This window comes from Nannobrachium achirus (genome assembly GCF_963921795.1).
Source record: "Nannobrachium achirus genome assembly, chromosome: 7".
Lineage (NCBI taxonomy): Eukaryota > Metazoa > Chordata > Actinopteri > Myctophiformes > Myctophidae > Nannobrachium > Nannobrachium achirus.
The window spans coordinates 41,040,756-41,056,917 of NC_137816.1; the positions used below are offsets into that span (position 1 = coordinate 41,040,756).

A 16,162-nucleotide genomic window follows, 5' to 3' on the forward strand; every position below is an offset into this window, starting at 1 on the left:
GCAACGACGATATAACAGTGCCATATGGCGAAAATAGCTTGCAGATCAGATATTTTTGACACTAGATTAGATTACGCTTAGGGGGGTGACACCATCCTGGGTTCCTGTCTTCCTCTTCTTGTTTGGTTGTGTTGTTGTAGCTCAAACCAGAGGCAGAGGGTAGGAGGAACACGCCGCCAGGCCACACATGTTCTTCCCTCGCTCAATCAGAAAGTATCTGAGTGAAGAAAACACAACACACTCTAAAACCTCCACAAGGACGGAGAAGCAAGAGTTCAGCTCATTCATGTTATCTTCCCCCACACCTACACAAAACACGGCTGATTCACTTATTCAGCTAAAAGGGGGCATAAACAATCAAAAACCACTCACTCACTCACTCACACACACACACACGCACGCACGCACGCACGCACGCACGCACGCACGCACGCACGCACGCACACACACAAGTCGTCCAGAGCCTCTGCCTTTATAACGCAGAAGGAATGTACTGGAGTAAACACAGACTGTTTCAGCCTTATTTATTAGTTACAGGGTGCCGGCAAGAGTGACAACGTTTCGATGTAAATACATCTTCGTCAGGTCACCTATGCCATTATAACTGCATGACTTGATGAATTGAATACATGACTTGATGAATTGAATACATAGGACCACAATGGAAACAAGTCATCTGGGCTTTTTTCCTTTTAGAAACATTGTAAAATTGTACCGTTGTACTTTTTGCAAACTGTTAATAAAGTATTCAATCAATCAATCCAACCCCCTCTCCCTATACCAATCTTTTCCTAATTGTAAGCCTAATTCAAAGATTGTGCTCACAATGCCCATTTCTAAAACTCTACGATACCTGTGGGGACCCTCACAAGTACACGCACGCACGCACGCACGCACGCACACAGTTATGAGTTGTGTATTTACCCATCCATTCCCCAGCTTGTGCCCCAGGAGTTCTTCACTATCCAGTATGGCGTAGCGCTGTCATCAGTGGCGTAACCCACAGCCAGAACCGCATGGTTTACTGACTCTGTGTCGTTCTTGCAGTGGGTGCTACAGAAAGAGGACAATGCTGACGGTTAGAGCTACAACTGTCGATTATTTTCACAACAATTATTCTACCAATTACTTTTTTGATTAATCGAATATTCGAGAAGCAAATGTTTTTTATTCATCAACTTAATCGCAGTTTCACTGTACAAGCCGTTTGTACTTAGACATGCGCATGGCTTAATCTTTGAGACAAGCATAATTATGCTACCGGCACAAATTATTTTACGATGGGGGTCTGTGGCCAAATACATACAATACAGGTATATATATTTGGGGGTCCTTGACATGAAAATGGTTGAGAATCAGTGGGTTACATCACTGCAAGCTATGCAAAGGACAAAGGAACAGATTTATTTGAAATTGTTTTCCGTGATAATGAATGATAAATTCAGTGCTTTCTTTCTTTCTTTTTAACCAGCCCAGAGTGTCCAGAGGAAATTATATTCTTGGTCATAAAATTACAGCCAAAAACCTCAATTGCCGATCTACTAGGCATATCTTTACTTTTATATCTGTGCTCTGACCAATGTCTAGTTGGCATCAAAGCTAAATGACAAATAATTCAAGTGCAATAACATGAGGCTCTGCACTCACCTGCTATAGACACCCTCCGTGTAGTGCATGAAATCAGCCGTGACCTGGTAGCCAAAACTTACAGGGTTGAGTCTGGCCACAGCATCAACCATCTCCATTTCATCATACTGTCCTTTCAGGAATACACAAATGTCATTCGATCACACACGGCACAGAAATATTGAGAGGCAACACTAGGGATGCATGGGCAATTAACTTAACAGATTTAATCTAGCTCATGTAGGTTTATAGAATAACCAGGAAGCCGGTATATCAACACGAAAAAAACTTGAATCGATCTTTTGATAATTGACAATGGCCGGGTTTCCCAAAGCGATTTTAGCCCTTCGTAGCTCACGCATGGTCGTAGAGACCAAGCCCTGACCGTCATGTTCCCGGGTTTACACGGGTTCGGGTAGAGCGACTTATTTAGCCCCCTACTACACCAACATTCAGATTTCACAAACAAAGTGCTTAATAAAGTCTCACCTGTCTAAATACAGTACGGCATTCTGTAATTACCCGTATCCTGTGTTCTTAAATAAGAAGCCTTTTTATCCGGGTCTCGGTCTCTACCACCATGCATGAGCTATGAAGGGCTAAAATCGCTTTGGGAAACCCGGCCATTATTAACACTTGACCCCTGTAATATATTGCCACACAAAAATAGTCCTCTACAAGCTCACAGCAGGCCACATTGCGACACCTTGTGAGCTTGCAGATCTGCTATTTCAACTTTACATTTGTAATTAATCGTTCATTAATCGTAATCGAGGTAAATAATGTAAATAATTGTGCTCTGGAGGCCTCTACAATTTACAATTTAGGCATTTTGCAGACGCTCTTAATCCAGAGCGATTTACAATAAGCAAGGTAATACATCAATACATCAAGACAAATGATGAAATGAATGAAAACAGAGTGAATGCATAGAAATCGTAATCTAAGAAAAAAACACATACGTAGGTAGACCACTTCCTCTATGCGTCCCCACCTACAGTATCCTCTCCACTATACTGTTATATATGAAATTCAATTAATATTGATGGCCAGGTCATTAATACAAATCTATTTATTTACTGGATGTTGGGGGCGGGGTGTTACATATTGGTATGTACTCACACTTGTTATGTTGACAACTTCTTTGACAAAAGCAGCTGCCAGCTTAGGCTTGAAACTGCAAATGCCATCCTAAAATAGGAAGAGGGACAAAAGTCATTTATCAAGAAATAGAAACAGAACAGGCAAGGGCAGGATTTGTCACCCTAAAAAAAACATACATGGCCTGTGTATGGATAGTCATGTTCAGTCATAAGTCCTCTGTTGTAGTAGATGTATTCAAACGCCTGGCTTGGCAGTCCGCTGTAAAATAAAACAACAGTATGCTCATTACATGATAGTTGCGGTCACATATTTCCATTAAAGACTATTATATTTGTGAGTTTTATATTGTTAAATGAGTTGATAGCGCATGGTGAGATTACAACGTTAATGGGATTTCATTGTTACTAACCCCTTGCATCCATGGTTGTTGAAGTCTTGCGCACAGTCTACCAACTGCTGCTCAGACTGAAACAATAAAAAATAAAAAATAAACTGTAAATATAACTTTAACACACGTATTGTATGGGTGTAGCCCAGGGGTCTTCAACAGGGGGTCGGGGACCCCTAGGGGGTCCTCAGAGTTACAACAGGGGGTCCTCCAAATCGTCCAATCCTTTTTATATTAACAACTTGAACCCTAGTGTCTTTATTCTGAAAACTTTAGTCAAAAATAGCATATCTACGCTGCTAGGCGTTGTTAGCTTGTAGATCAGCTATTTTTGGCAAAGAGCTTTGGTGTAGAGGGGGGAAAAGCAGACTAAGTACAGAGTGAAAGGTCAAGTTTATTAAGTATTGACGGTTCAAGTGGTTAAATATCTTAAAACACAAATTGACATGAATCCAAAATACACTGATGACCGTGCTATCAAAAGATGAAACTATATGGAATCTATGAAAAGGTTGTGGGGTCCCTGCTTCATTTCTCTCTCAACTAAGGGGTCCTTGGCCTGAAAACGTTGAAGACCCCTGGTGTAGCCCATTCGATTATCATGGTTGGGTTTGGTCGCCAAACAAAAACATGGACATGGTACATTCACGCAGCTCTCACCAGAAGTAGCAGCTTCCCGGTAGCGATGGCAGTGACGGACTCCAGACAGCCGGTAGTGGAGAAGGTCCAACAGCTCCCACAGCTACCCTGAAGAACCAAACAGTAGTACTCAACATACAGAACCAAACACAACTGGTACTCAATACACAACCTGAAGCAATGTATTCTCACTGCTATTCTGTTATACCAGACTAGGACTTCGAAACAACGGGACCTCGAAATATGGAGATTTCCCCAAACTGCTATCCCGTATTCTTTATTTGTTTAACCAAAAGTGAACAAAGTTTTGCCCATGAACTTGATGAAGCCCTACATGGGCGACACATTGTTTACTTTTGGTTAAACAAATAAAAAAGACAGGAGAGCAGTTTATCGTGAGCGGACATTCCATTTTATTAGCAATTTATATATATAGTGAGCAATAAAATGTGATTTGTGAGCCTATATTTTGAAAATATAGGCTCACAAATCACATTTTAGAAAGTGAAGAAAATATTATTTTCTTCACTTTCTGTTATTTAGTTTAGTTATTTAAAAGTAGAGGTATGAAAGATTAATCCAGAAGCCTTGTAAGAATAACTAAATTACATTAAATCAACTGAATTGATCCTTGTCCAGGGAGTTAATTGTTTTATTTATTTGCTGTGGTCTTAAGTTTCTGACACACCAAGCTGGTCTGTGAGATCTAACTGTGACAACGATCATTCGGGTCATCATGTCCGACAGTCAGCTGATGGTGCAGTTCTGTGTCTGAGAGGAAATAACTCTATACCAGCAGATGGCAGTAGTCACCGATACTTGATAGGCTACTCTGTATGAGTTTCTCCACTATTGCAGTGGTTCTCGACTTTTTATTTTATTTCAAGGACTCCTATAACTCTCAGTTTCAGTTTTAAGTTTTATTTATTAGTACATAGAGTTAAAACAGAAAAAACAAAAAATACATCTAACCATATAGTGCAGGAGAAGTTTAGAAGCCTAGAGATTTATATAGAACTTACACTAAATCACTCTGAGATATAATAGCTCTGAGAGTGTACAAATCTGTACACTCAGAGTTACAGACCTGTAAGGGTTTATTTGGAACCCTCTCAAGGAACCCTGAGGGTCCCTGAACCCAAATTTGACAACCAGTGCACTATTGGCATCAAATACTGTTGAAGCGCAGATTGGCTCAAACTTCAGCTGATTAAATCACTGTGTGCATTAAGTGAATCTTTAATGTTTATTATCTAAATTATGATTGAGCTTAAATATCGGCTATTTTCTCTAGTTTTGCATGACACTGTTGTACAACGAAGTTGATTTATGGAGAAAAACAAACAAAAAAACAAAAAAACAAAATTTAAAAGTTGAAATACAGAGATTCAAGGTCTCTGTCTGACAGCATTGATCAGGGGCGTCACAAGGGGGGAGAAGTGGGACTGAGTTACTAGGGCCCAAGGTGGAGGGACCTTAATTATATTATACTTTAGCTATTAAAAAATAGCAGTTATACAAGCTCAAAGCACAGCATCGAGTGCCGCGCTGCGAGCTTGTAGATCTGCTATTTTTGAAAAGTCGTGAAAATGTGTGCAAATCTTTGAATTTGTATTTTTTAAGCGAACATTTGTAACTCAGATTTTGCTTCTGGGGGTCCCCTGGAACAAAATATTTTGAGATGGGGGTCCGTGGCCAAATAGATATCATTTTGGGGGTCCTTCACATGAAAAAGTTCGAGCACCACTGACAGAAACATAGGTTTTTCAAAAAACCTTAGAAGGATTTGAAATATTCAAAGACTTTTCAAGATTTTTCAAAAATAGCAGATCTACAAGCTCGCAGCACGGCACTCGGTGCCGCGCTGTGAGCTTGTATATCTGCTATTTTTCAATAGTTAAAGTACCCAGGGCCCAGAATTTGTTGCGACACCCCTGGCAACGATCATATACCTGGTACTTCACTGGAGACACAAAGTTGCCCTTCTTCCTCCAGTCCACCGCCTTGGGGTAAGGCCCACTGCTGCTCACGTGATTCCCTTTGGTGGCCGAGCAGTTCTGTGGAAAACAACAGAATCTCACTGTCGTCAACTTCAATTAACGATTAAAACAGCTTTCGTCTTCATAAACCAGTGCCAAAAATTAAGAATTCTGTACCTGTGGTTCTCTCAAAAGGAAAGAATTCCTGAATTCTTCAAAGGACATGTCAGAAAACTGATTCAGCCCCACTATAAGAATGTAAAAGAAAAAAAAGAAAACGGTTACAATATTGCATAAGTAGCTAATGCAAAAAGTGTGAAAGTAAGTTGCATTTTCAATGTAGAGCGATGTTTCTGTGAGAGAGATTACTTTAGTTCCCTCATGCCTCAGTACTTATAATACCGTATTTATTACTACAAGGCACAGGGGAGCAACACTGTAATTACTGTAAGTAGAGGCAGAGTGCCATGATCTGCCATATATTCACACGTATCTGAAACAATACATTAGTTGTTAATGCATATTAGCAGACAGAACAAGCAGATCACTACATGTTTACATTCTATGTACTTGTATAGGGGTGGTCCTATGGGTTCTATATCGTTGTTGTCGGGTGGAAACATTGTATGTCCAAAACTCTTCGTTTTGCATTTATCATTTTAAAAATGATTTAAACTAGTGAAAACAGCAGATCTACTCGCGGTGCGAGGCGTTGTGTGCTTGTAGATCTGCTGTTTTCACTACCTTTGTGCGACGGTCTTGTATGATGAATTAGGGCTTTACTTTGCGCAAAAAAGGAAAACTTTGAAACTTGGGAGATACGAGGTTTCTGCCCGACAGTGACGATATATTCTATGTACTTGTATAGGAGTGGTTCCCGGCATTATGATGATCAATCGTCTTCTTATTCTCTGTGAATATCTGCAGGCGATGGTAGTACTCCTCATCAAAGTCATAGACCTTGTTGTGCTGCATATCAAACAGTGAAGAGAGAATTAATTCAGAGTATTACAGTAGCCTAGTACAGTAAATGGTGCTGACAAGAAAGAAATGGTGAATAGTTTTGAATGGGTAAATGATTTATAAACAATGCACTGCTTTTAGTCGCCATGCAGCCTGTTTCACCAGCTGTGTACAAGTTCTCTCAGGTTGCAAAGTCCACTGTAAATGATACGTTTAAAACGTAATTTGATATTAAAACCGTGTCTTTATTTGGTTCCACCATAGATGATTCATTTTAGTTACACATGGTGTAAAGTCCACACTAACCGTGTATTTGAACTTAAGCCCAGCTGGTGCAACCAAGTGCAGAACCTATATCCTACTATTAAGCATTATTCTAGTTGTAGTAATAGTAACAAACACGGTCTATTGTTACTACTAAATAGACAGGTGCAGATTGTTCAGTCAGCTAGCCAGCAACTCTCCAGGAGACCCACAATTTAAAATGAAACTTTTGGCATTTAGCAGACACTCTTATCCAGAGCGACAGAGTTACATAGACCAATGTCAGGCCATTTTCGACTTGACATCCTATCGCTTCAATGTAAAAATGTTTTTTCAAATGTATTGAATAGGTTCTTCGTCTACTTAGGTTTTTTTTTTATTACTATCTTTGGATTTCTATGCATTCAATCTATTAATGTTGATGTATGGATGCATGTGCCGTCCTTGCTCATTAAGTAAGTTGCTCTGGATTAAGAGCGTCTGCTAAATGCCTAAATGAATGTAAATGTTTGAATAGTCTTCAAATTATTTAACAACTAAAATAATGGGCTCCCTGGCACAACATCTTCTCAAATGGTCTGTGGCTTAATACATATCATATATTTTGGGGGTCATGAACCCCTGACATAATGTATATAATATAACATACAGTACAAGAGAACAGAATACATACAGTATATAATATACATAATATTCTTGTGGAATGTCTCAATGCACTTCACAGCCTGGTATTCCCTCCCCCCCATGCCCCCAGGTCACTACAATATAAATATACACATGAATGTACAATATGCACTACCATGTGATGTACAGACTGACACACTGCGTGTGTGAATACACTTGTACACTGTGTGATAGCTATTGCCTATGCTGTTATACCAGCCTTGTGCACATTGTATATGGACTATCCTATAGTCTCTTGTTTGCTTATTTTTGTATTTTGAGTAAATCTTTAAATATTGTGTAATATGTACATACCTGTGACATCCATTCTCTGAAATGGTACTCCTCTAATAAGACACAGAAGGAAACAGTTACAACATGATTAACAGTATATACTGTATGTAACGCCTGGGATGCGAAACTGGGCCTCCCACGTGAAAGTCCAATATCTTAACCATTACTCCAAAAGGATATCCCTATGGAATGAGGGAGATAACAGACTTTTGAGGCTTAAGGCTGGGGCTGCGACTCTCTCCGCCACATATAGAACAAGGGTCTTTAACAGGTGGTCCGGGACCCAGAGTTACTACACGGGGGCTGGACCGGGCCACCACTTTGTATGATGGGAACTTTTTTCACATTAACCACTTGGACCATAACATCCCTTTTTTGGGAACATTAGCCAGAAATAGCAGATCTACAAGCTCGATGCATTGTGAGCTCGTAGATCATCTATTTTTGGAAAAGGTGTTTGGTGCAGATCAAGTACAAGTTTTTGAGGTAACTATTGAGGGTTTAAGTGGTTAACTTAACTATATAAGAAAAAGAAGGTGCGCATCAGCAATGGTTTTCTCAGTGGAGTGCTAGACCTAAAATCAAATTTACATAAAAAGGAGGAAATGAATTCCAGCTGTGTACAAGTTCTTTTTAAATCAGGAGGACAAAGTACTCACATTTCCGCTTATTTATTTTTTGTTCCTTTTTGGTGTGTGCCAATAAATAAGTGGAAATGTGAGTACTTTGTCCTCCTGATTTAAAAATTGGGGATGTGCTACCTTTTTGGAATTTAATTCCTCCTTTTTATGGTTAACTTAACTATCTGAAAATAGGCCAACACATTAACATGACTCCAACACAATACAACAAGGTTTTATCTGCAAGATCATTTTATACAACATGTAGTGGGGGTCCCTGCTTCATCTCTCTCTCTCAGCCGGGGGGTCTTGGACTGAAAAACCTTGAAGACACCAGTGCTTGTTCAGTATGGGGGTATCGAGATACCCCTCAGTGGTGGGAAAAGGGACTCACATGTTTTACTCAAGTAAAAGTATTTATACTGCAATGTAGAAATACTCTGTTACAAGTAAAAGTCCAGAATTAAAAATGTACTTGAGTAAAAGTTCACAATGCGTGGCATCAGGACGTATTGTGAGCTTGTAGATCTGCTATTTTCAAATGGCCAAAATGTATGGCTGAAGTGGTTAATGTTTTGTAATAATAATGAAAATCTACAAAGTAACTATAGTAACTAAACTTTTCAAATAATTTTAGTGGAGTGAAAGTACTGAAATACTCAAGTAAAGTAAAAATGCCTCAAAACTGCAAAGTAAATGTACTTAGTTACTTTACACCACAGGGGATCTCCAGCTTTTAAACAGAAACTGAAAATAGACTTTCAGGTTGGGATTCCATCCAATCAGGAGAGAGAACTCATACAGAAAAAAATGGGAAGTAATGATTTCAACAAAAAAATAATGCGCAGAACAAAATTGTATTAGTGTAACATTATTTACAATATTGTAGGCTAGAATTGATATACTATATTGCCTACAATTGTATATTTAGAGATGGAGAGATGGGGAGACTAGCTATTCCTTAAAAACACTTACATTTCTCATCATTACCGTTGTTTTAAAGGAAGTTTCTGTTGGTCGTGTCAATGACAGAAAACGGTTCCTGTTTATAATAAGTCACAACTCCGCCAAAATCACCCGATAAAGGCTATATTAATGTCTCTTGAATCTCTCCTGAAAGCATTCACATTATTTGAACTCGAAAGTGCAACCTAAATTGTTGCAAAACAAGATGTTACTATAAATAAACAGGTTCATCTGGTTCTAAAAAGTTAAAGTTGGTTTCATTTATAACAACATAAACTGTAATACCATACCAGTAACACTGACATAATCAGCTTGACTTACCTTTAAACAAAGTGAGTGGTGTTAAGTTCACTGTGTGTAGAAAGGTTAGAACTAAAAGAAGCGCACACAGCACCATTCTTCCTGACGAGGACCAGCGCTGCTGTGGTGTGTGGATCAGCTGTAGACTGAACTGACTTCTATGTTGGTCACGTGACCAATGAAGTCATGTGGTAATGCCAGTAAGTCCTGTTGCATGGTTGTTATCCACAGCAGTGCTTCTTAAACATTTTCATGTTCAAGGACCCCTAGATTGACACTTATCATCCCACGGACCCCCATTTGAAAAGAGATGCCAGGGACCCCCATAAGAGAAGATTCTTTATGGCTCAGTGATACGGTACCCAACTATTTTAATTTCAAGGACCCCAGTTGCATTAGACTAATCAGAAGGCAGGAGGAGTCTACTGTAGTTTACTAGGCTACATTAGATCAGCTATTTTCTCTGAATGTTTAGTGGTTGAACATCTTTCAACCTGGCATCACTGTCAAGGACCCCCAGATTGACACTTATCATCCCACGGACCCCATTTGAAAAGATATGCCAGGGACCCCCATAAGAGAAGATTCTTTATGGCTCAGTGATACCCAAGTATTTTAATTTCAAGGACCCCAGTTGCATTAGAGTAGACTAATCAGAAGGCAGGAGGAGTCTACTGTAGTTTACTAGGCTACATTAGATCAGAGCTATTTTCTCTGAATGTTTAGTGGTTGAACATCTTTCAACCTGGCTGGCATCCCTGTTTAACCATGTATTTATCTATAGGTGAATTTTCACTGGCACTACATTCAATCACAATTTTTGTATATAATATTATCTACACTACAGTAGCATGCTTTTACTTTAAATCTGCTATTTGTTGTACTTAAAGAGACCAGTTGTGATGAAAAAAGTCACACCCAGTGTGAAGTGAGGGGTGCTATTTATGAGTTAATATCATTAAGTGTCCCGCGAAGCCAATGTGACTCTGGGCGTACAACACACTTTGGACAAACGGACTAAGCCAGATGTTGGAGCTTAGCTATTTCCAGGAGCACCGCGCTCAAAAATGTGTTTTGTACATGTTTAGAGCATATCCTCATGTTAGGGACATAGTTAAAAATCAAACCTCGGTTCGAAGTGAAGCGGTGAATCTGAGTATAAAATTGTCTAGAGCTACAGAATTCAGAATTCTGAATGAATGAATGATTTTATCTGGAGGGCCGGATTGTCATGTGAAGCTTGACCAATCCTAATTTTTAGGGACATTTTAATCATCCAATCATCAGACCAGGACAGACACTACACACATATTCTGGACGTACGGGACAGATAAAACCTGTTCATTCTGGACTGAAATGACCATATGGACATGGGGGACACACATGGGACACACATTTACGGACAGATAAAACCTGTTCATTCTGGACTGAAATGACCATATATGGACATGGGGGACACACATTTACGGACAGATAAAACCTGTTCATTCTGGACTGAAATTACCATATATGGACGGGGGACACACAAAGCCACTCCTTGGAAGCGGCTTTCACCGCTTCAAAAATAGATCCCCAAAATTGAAAAAAAATATAGGCCTACATGTTTGTGTATTTATACACATGTATACTGTATAGTATACCCCCATTGGACACAATGGACTTAGCCTACTCTATAATGGTGACGTCACTGAGAATGCTGCTTCCTGATTGGCTAAAAGTTTATCCAGGAAATGAATGTGAATAAAGCTACACTAGAACAATAGTGTGTTGCCCTCTAGGCAACCACACTAACTATAATCACCTGTGCTGTGTCTATACCCATGAAGTGTATATGATCAGATGTCCGTGTGGTCTGGCATATATTGGCAAAACTACTAGACAGTTGAAACAGAGACTGAGTGAACATAAGAGCTCTATCCGTAGAAATGACCGTGATTATCCAGTTGCTATCCATTTTAATAAATGTAAACACGACATCTCTACTTTTCGTTTTATTGGCATAGAACAAGTCAGTCTACCAAGGAGAGGTGGTAACCATGATCTTCTACCTAAACGCCGTGAAGCATACTGGATACATACCCTACAAACCCTTCATCCTAGAGGGCTTAATGATGAACTGCTACTGAATGTAATGTTATTGCGACCGTCAGGTCGCAGTTACTGTCAAAACCTCGACCAGCTGTCCGTCTGTCAGTCTGTCATAGTGGGGTTCCTTGTACATGTAATTTTTTGTTTTCATTTTCAATTCGTGTTAAAGTTTATTTTTCACTTCCAATTTGTAGATTATGGTCTATCCACCTGTTTCTGCAGGAGTTTACTGGAGATTATTTGGACCACACTTCCGGTTTAACAGCAGACACGTCGCAGATGCAGCCCGTTGTGAGCTTGCAAATCACACTCGGCTGCGGCGCTGGGAGCTCGGTACAGCGTCTGCGCAATGCACTATGGGGCGTTGGAAACCCGTGGATAGAACAATTTTGGTTCGATTGTCAAGACACCAGATTGAAGAAAAACATATTTTTTACCATATTAACAAAAAATATAGCTGCAAGCAGCGATAAAGTGGCCAAGGCAGAAAAAGCAGGAAAGCAAAAAGGCATCAAGGGAAAGCAAAGAAGAATATCAAAGAAAAACTAGAAGCAGTGTTCATCCGAACAGGACTCTGGCAGGTCAGGTAGGTTTTTTTTTGGCCTAGTGGTGACTCTATAATAGGCCAAAGTGAAAAGGGTGCCACGTGTTCTTGGGCCTTTCACGGCAATCGGACGCTGCATGCGGGATTTGAAGCATTTTGTTCCAAAAATGTGTTTTGCAAAAATGTACCCGCTGGTGGCGCTATAACAGGCCAATGTGAGAAGGGTGGCATCTGTTCCTTGGCCTAGTGGGAATGTGTGTGCAAAATCTCACACACATAGCTGGCTGCGTTTGAGACATTTTGTTCAAAAAGGAGCAATCCTGCAAACCTTGGAATTCAATGTTAGCCAATTAGATAGAATATGATATCTGACAAATCCGTCATGATTACATCACTGTAGAGATACTGTGTACTGATTTGTGTGATTTTCGGATAAAATCTGAAGGAGTAATATCGAAGAATGTGTTTTACATACTGTAAGTCGGCCTTCTGGTGGCGCTATAAATGGCAGATGTGAAAAATGCAGGGCACAGGTTTTTCCTTGGCCTCTGGGAAGTGTGCATACAAAGTTTTACACTAATCGGTGGTTATAGGTAAAAGCACAAATTGGCCTCTACACAACATGTATGCAAAAGACTGTACGCCTATATGCAACAGACATAAAAAAAACTGTGATACTATGCACATGGACAGTTTGATTATGTACTGTACATAGTAAGCCTTGCTGAGCTATGAAGATCATATGAATCGGCACGGCTATGAATCTCATAGGGCAGGAGCCTATCTCCTGTTTCTGTAGCGTAAGGCAACTTGATGTACAAGTACACCCCCTGGACATGACGCTAGCATGTCACAGGTAGTTTCCCCCATTCCAACCCCTGATTCTGAGTTTCAAGCAGGGAGGCACTGGGTACCATTTTTTAGAATCTTTGGTATGACGCGACCGGGGTTTGAACCCAGATCTCCCAGTCTCAGGGCAGACACTCAAACCACTAGGCCACTGAGCTGGTACATGATATCGTTGCAATCCTTGGAAATCACAACATAGGTGTAGACATGACAGTTTGTATTATAATGCTTGTTTCAGGTTTCAGGAGCTTCTGCATGTAAGGCATGTGCCCTGACCACTACACTAGGCAGCCACAGGATCTGTTAACCATGTTTGTTTAAAAAAAAAGTTATATGTAGGCTGAGTGCCTTGATTTTATTGATTTCTTTTTTATATTTTGGAGGCTTGGGGTGAAATCAATCTGAGTAAATGTAGTATGGAAAAAAAAGTATGGAAAAGGAGTATTTCTGACATTTTCGAGTGATCATATTTTCTTTTACTCAAAACGGCCGGTAGAGAAGGGCTCATTTTAAACATGAACATGATCTGGAGTTAGATCAGACGTGTCAACATTAAAGAGTTTGACATACCCACATGCCATGGGCATCCAGGATGTTAACATCAACTCTACCCAACGTGGGGTTCGAACTCACAACCATCCGAATATCAGGCACAGGCACTGACCACTACACTACAGCAGTCACACATAATGGACCTGTCATTTAAAAATAAATAAAAAATAAAAATAAAAAGTTTCATGTAATGTACTTGACGCCTTGTTTCAAAATGATATAGCGCCCCCCTTTGGCCAATTGGGGTAAGATTGGTTTCAGTGATATTTGGACTAACCCTCTATAGTAGTTCATCATGAAATTTTACTTTGCATGTATGTTTTAGAGGCAGAAGAATAATTTGCATAAGACTTGCAATGTTGATTGAATTATTAAAAAAGCATGTTTCAATTTAAAAAAAAAAACGATCTGACAGATCTTTAGATATTGGTCCAAAGTTCATGTAAAAAAAGTTCCGTGCACGTGACGCGAAAGTTCCGGAATAAAAGCGGGTTTAAGTGTTTTACAAACTGCTCAAAATGGCGGAAAATCTAAGGGCGGAGCTTACTTAACAAAGACACAGATGTCTTCCGCTTGAGTCAAGGCACGCGTGTAAGCAAGTTGCATGTCTTCAAACGAAACGAGGCATGACTTATGCCCCTTTAAAGTTTGAGTTTTCAAACGCTTCGTATAGCACCCCCCTTTGGCCAATTGGAGTAAGATTGCTTTCAGTGATATTTGGACTAACCCTCTACATATTTGCCAAATGCCATGAACGTGTCACTTTGCATGTATGATTTAGAGGCAGAAGAATAATTTGCATAAAACTGCAACATTGAGTGAATTATTAAAAAATAATGTTTCGCTTTAAAAGAAATCCGCCGAGACAGATCTGACCGTATTGGTCCAAAGTTCATGTAAAAAAAGTTTCGCGCACGTTACGCGAAAATCCCAGGAGGAGATAGATTTTGACTGTTTTTCATATAGATCAAAATGGTGGGAGAAGTAAAGGTCAGAGGTCAAAAGTCAGAGCGTAAAAGTTGTTCGGCATGAGGAGACGCATAAGTGTATACAGGTTTCATTGCTGTACCTGAAACAGGGCATGAGCTACACCTGTTCAAAGTTGGCATTTTCAAAGGCTTCCTACAGCGCCACCCTTTGGCCGATTGTTGCGAGCTTCGCGAATTAGCCGTTTGGCATAGTCCTCTGCCATACTGCCGAGTTTCGTAAAAAGCGACTGCACGGTCTAGCCGCTAGAGCAAAAGTGGCGGAAGAATAATAATAGTGCTGAAGTCCAATATCAATGAGTGGCCATTTGCCACTTCGTGGCCTTGGCCACTAATAACCAAAATCAGAATTAACATTTTTTTACATGTCTTAATTTTCCCACAATTGCTGTGTAATATATATTTTCTATTGCTATATCAAGTCAATACTGTGTGAGGAATCAACTGGAGTCAAATATTTGTTTTGAATATTCTGATATTTCACACAAATTAGACAATAACATGGTTAATACACTCAACATCAACAATACAGTTACATTTGTTCTAACTGTACCACAATATAGCACCATTGGCTTTAACAACTACTAGAACAATATTTTAACAAAGAATAAACATTCTAATCTAATATACAGTCTGCTCTGGTCTAGCTAGTTCTCACAAATTTGCAAAGACGTGTGCATTTCAATTTTGCCTTCATGCAAGTGCACCGAGTGCAGGTTGGCATACAGAGACTTTTACAAGTAGGGGGCGGCATATAGCTCAGGGGTAGAGAAACCGTTATTAGAGCACGAAGGGTTCCCGAAGGGTTCCCAGTTCGAATCCGGGCTCCCCCTGAGTTAATGTCGAAGGGTCCTTGGGCAAGACTCCCCACATTGCTCCCGGTGAGCAGGTTGGTGCCTTGCATGGTTTCCTCTGCCACCGGTGTATGAATGTGTGTGTGAATGGGTGAATGTAATGCACAATCTATGTAAAGCGCTTTGGATAAAAGCGCTATATAAATGCACCATTTACCATTTACAAGTGCACTTCAAATCAAGCTTCAATATGTCCTTGGCGAGGGGCAGAGTGGTCCAAATGGGAAGCAGCTTGCCGTCCTCTTCCTTCCACCCAAAATCAGTAGGACTGTGGACGGGCATCATGGACCTGAATGAATGATTTAATTCATTAGTTAGATTTAAATAGTACTACAATACACATATTGCAGATACATACATATGGGCTGTCGTCCAGACGCTTGCTTGGAAGATGCTCCTATTCAGATGTTGATCCAATGCATCCCTAGTTGGGGGAATTCACCATTCGGACACGATAACATCATTGCCCTCATTTGAGTCGTC

The 16,162-nt window shown here is 40.0% G+C and overlaps 1 protein-coding gene across 1 annotated transcript in view; it reads right to left on the minus strand.

Annotated features, from left to right (window-relative positions):
* The window catches only part of ctsh (cathepsin H), a gene marked incomplete at its 3' end in the record, with an annotated part of 30,085 nt that extends 20,126 nt beyond the window's left edge, over window positions 1–9,959 (minus strand). The window contains exons 1-12 of the mRNA XM_080730231.1: window positions 9,828–9,959; window positions 7,942–7,973; window positions 6,597–6,705; window positions 5,914–5,984; window positions 5,710–5,814; window positions 3,779–3,865; window positions 3,140–3,195; window positions 2,907–2,988; window positions 2,749–2,817; window positions 1,648–1,754; window positions 925–1,053; window positions 148–217 (exon numbers count right to left, since the gene is read on the minus strand). Coding sequence (XP_080586357.1) covers window positions 148–217; window positions 925–1,053; window positions 1,648–1,754; window positions 2,749–2,817; window positions 2,907–2,988; window positions 3,140–3,195; window positions 3,779–3,865; window positions 5,710–5,814; window positions 5,914–5,984; window positions 6,597–6,705; window positions 7,942–7,973; window positions 9,828–9,903 — 993 coding nt within the window. The 5' untranslated portion in view covers window positions 9,904–9,959. The remainder of the gene's footprint in view (window positions 1–147; window positions 218–924; window positions 1,054–1,647; window positions 1,755–2,748; window positions 2,818–2,906; window positions 2,989–3,139; window positions 3,196–3,778; window positions 3,866–5,709; window positions 5,815–5,913; window positions 5,985–6,596; window positions 6,706–7,941; window positions 7,974–9,827) is intronic.
* Window positions 9,960–16,162: the final 6,203 nt, after the last annotated feature.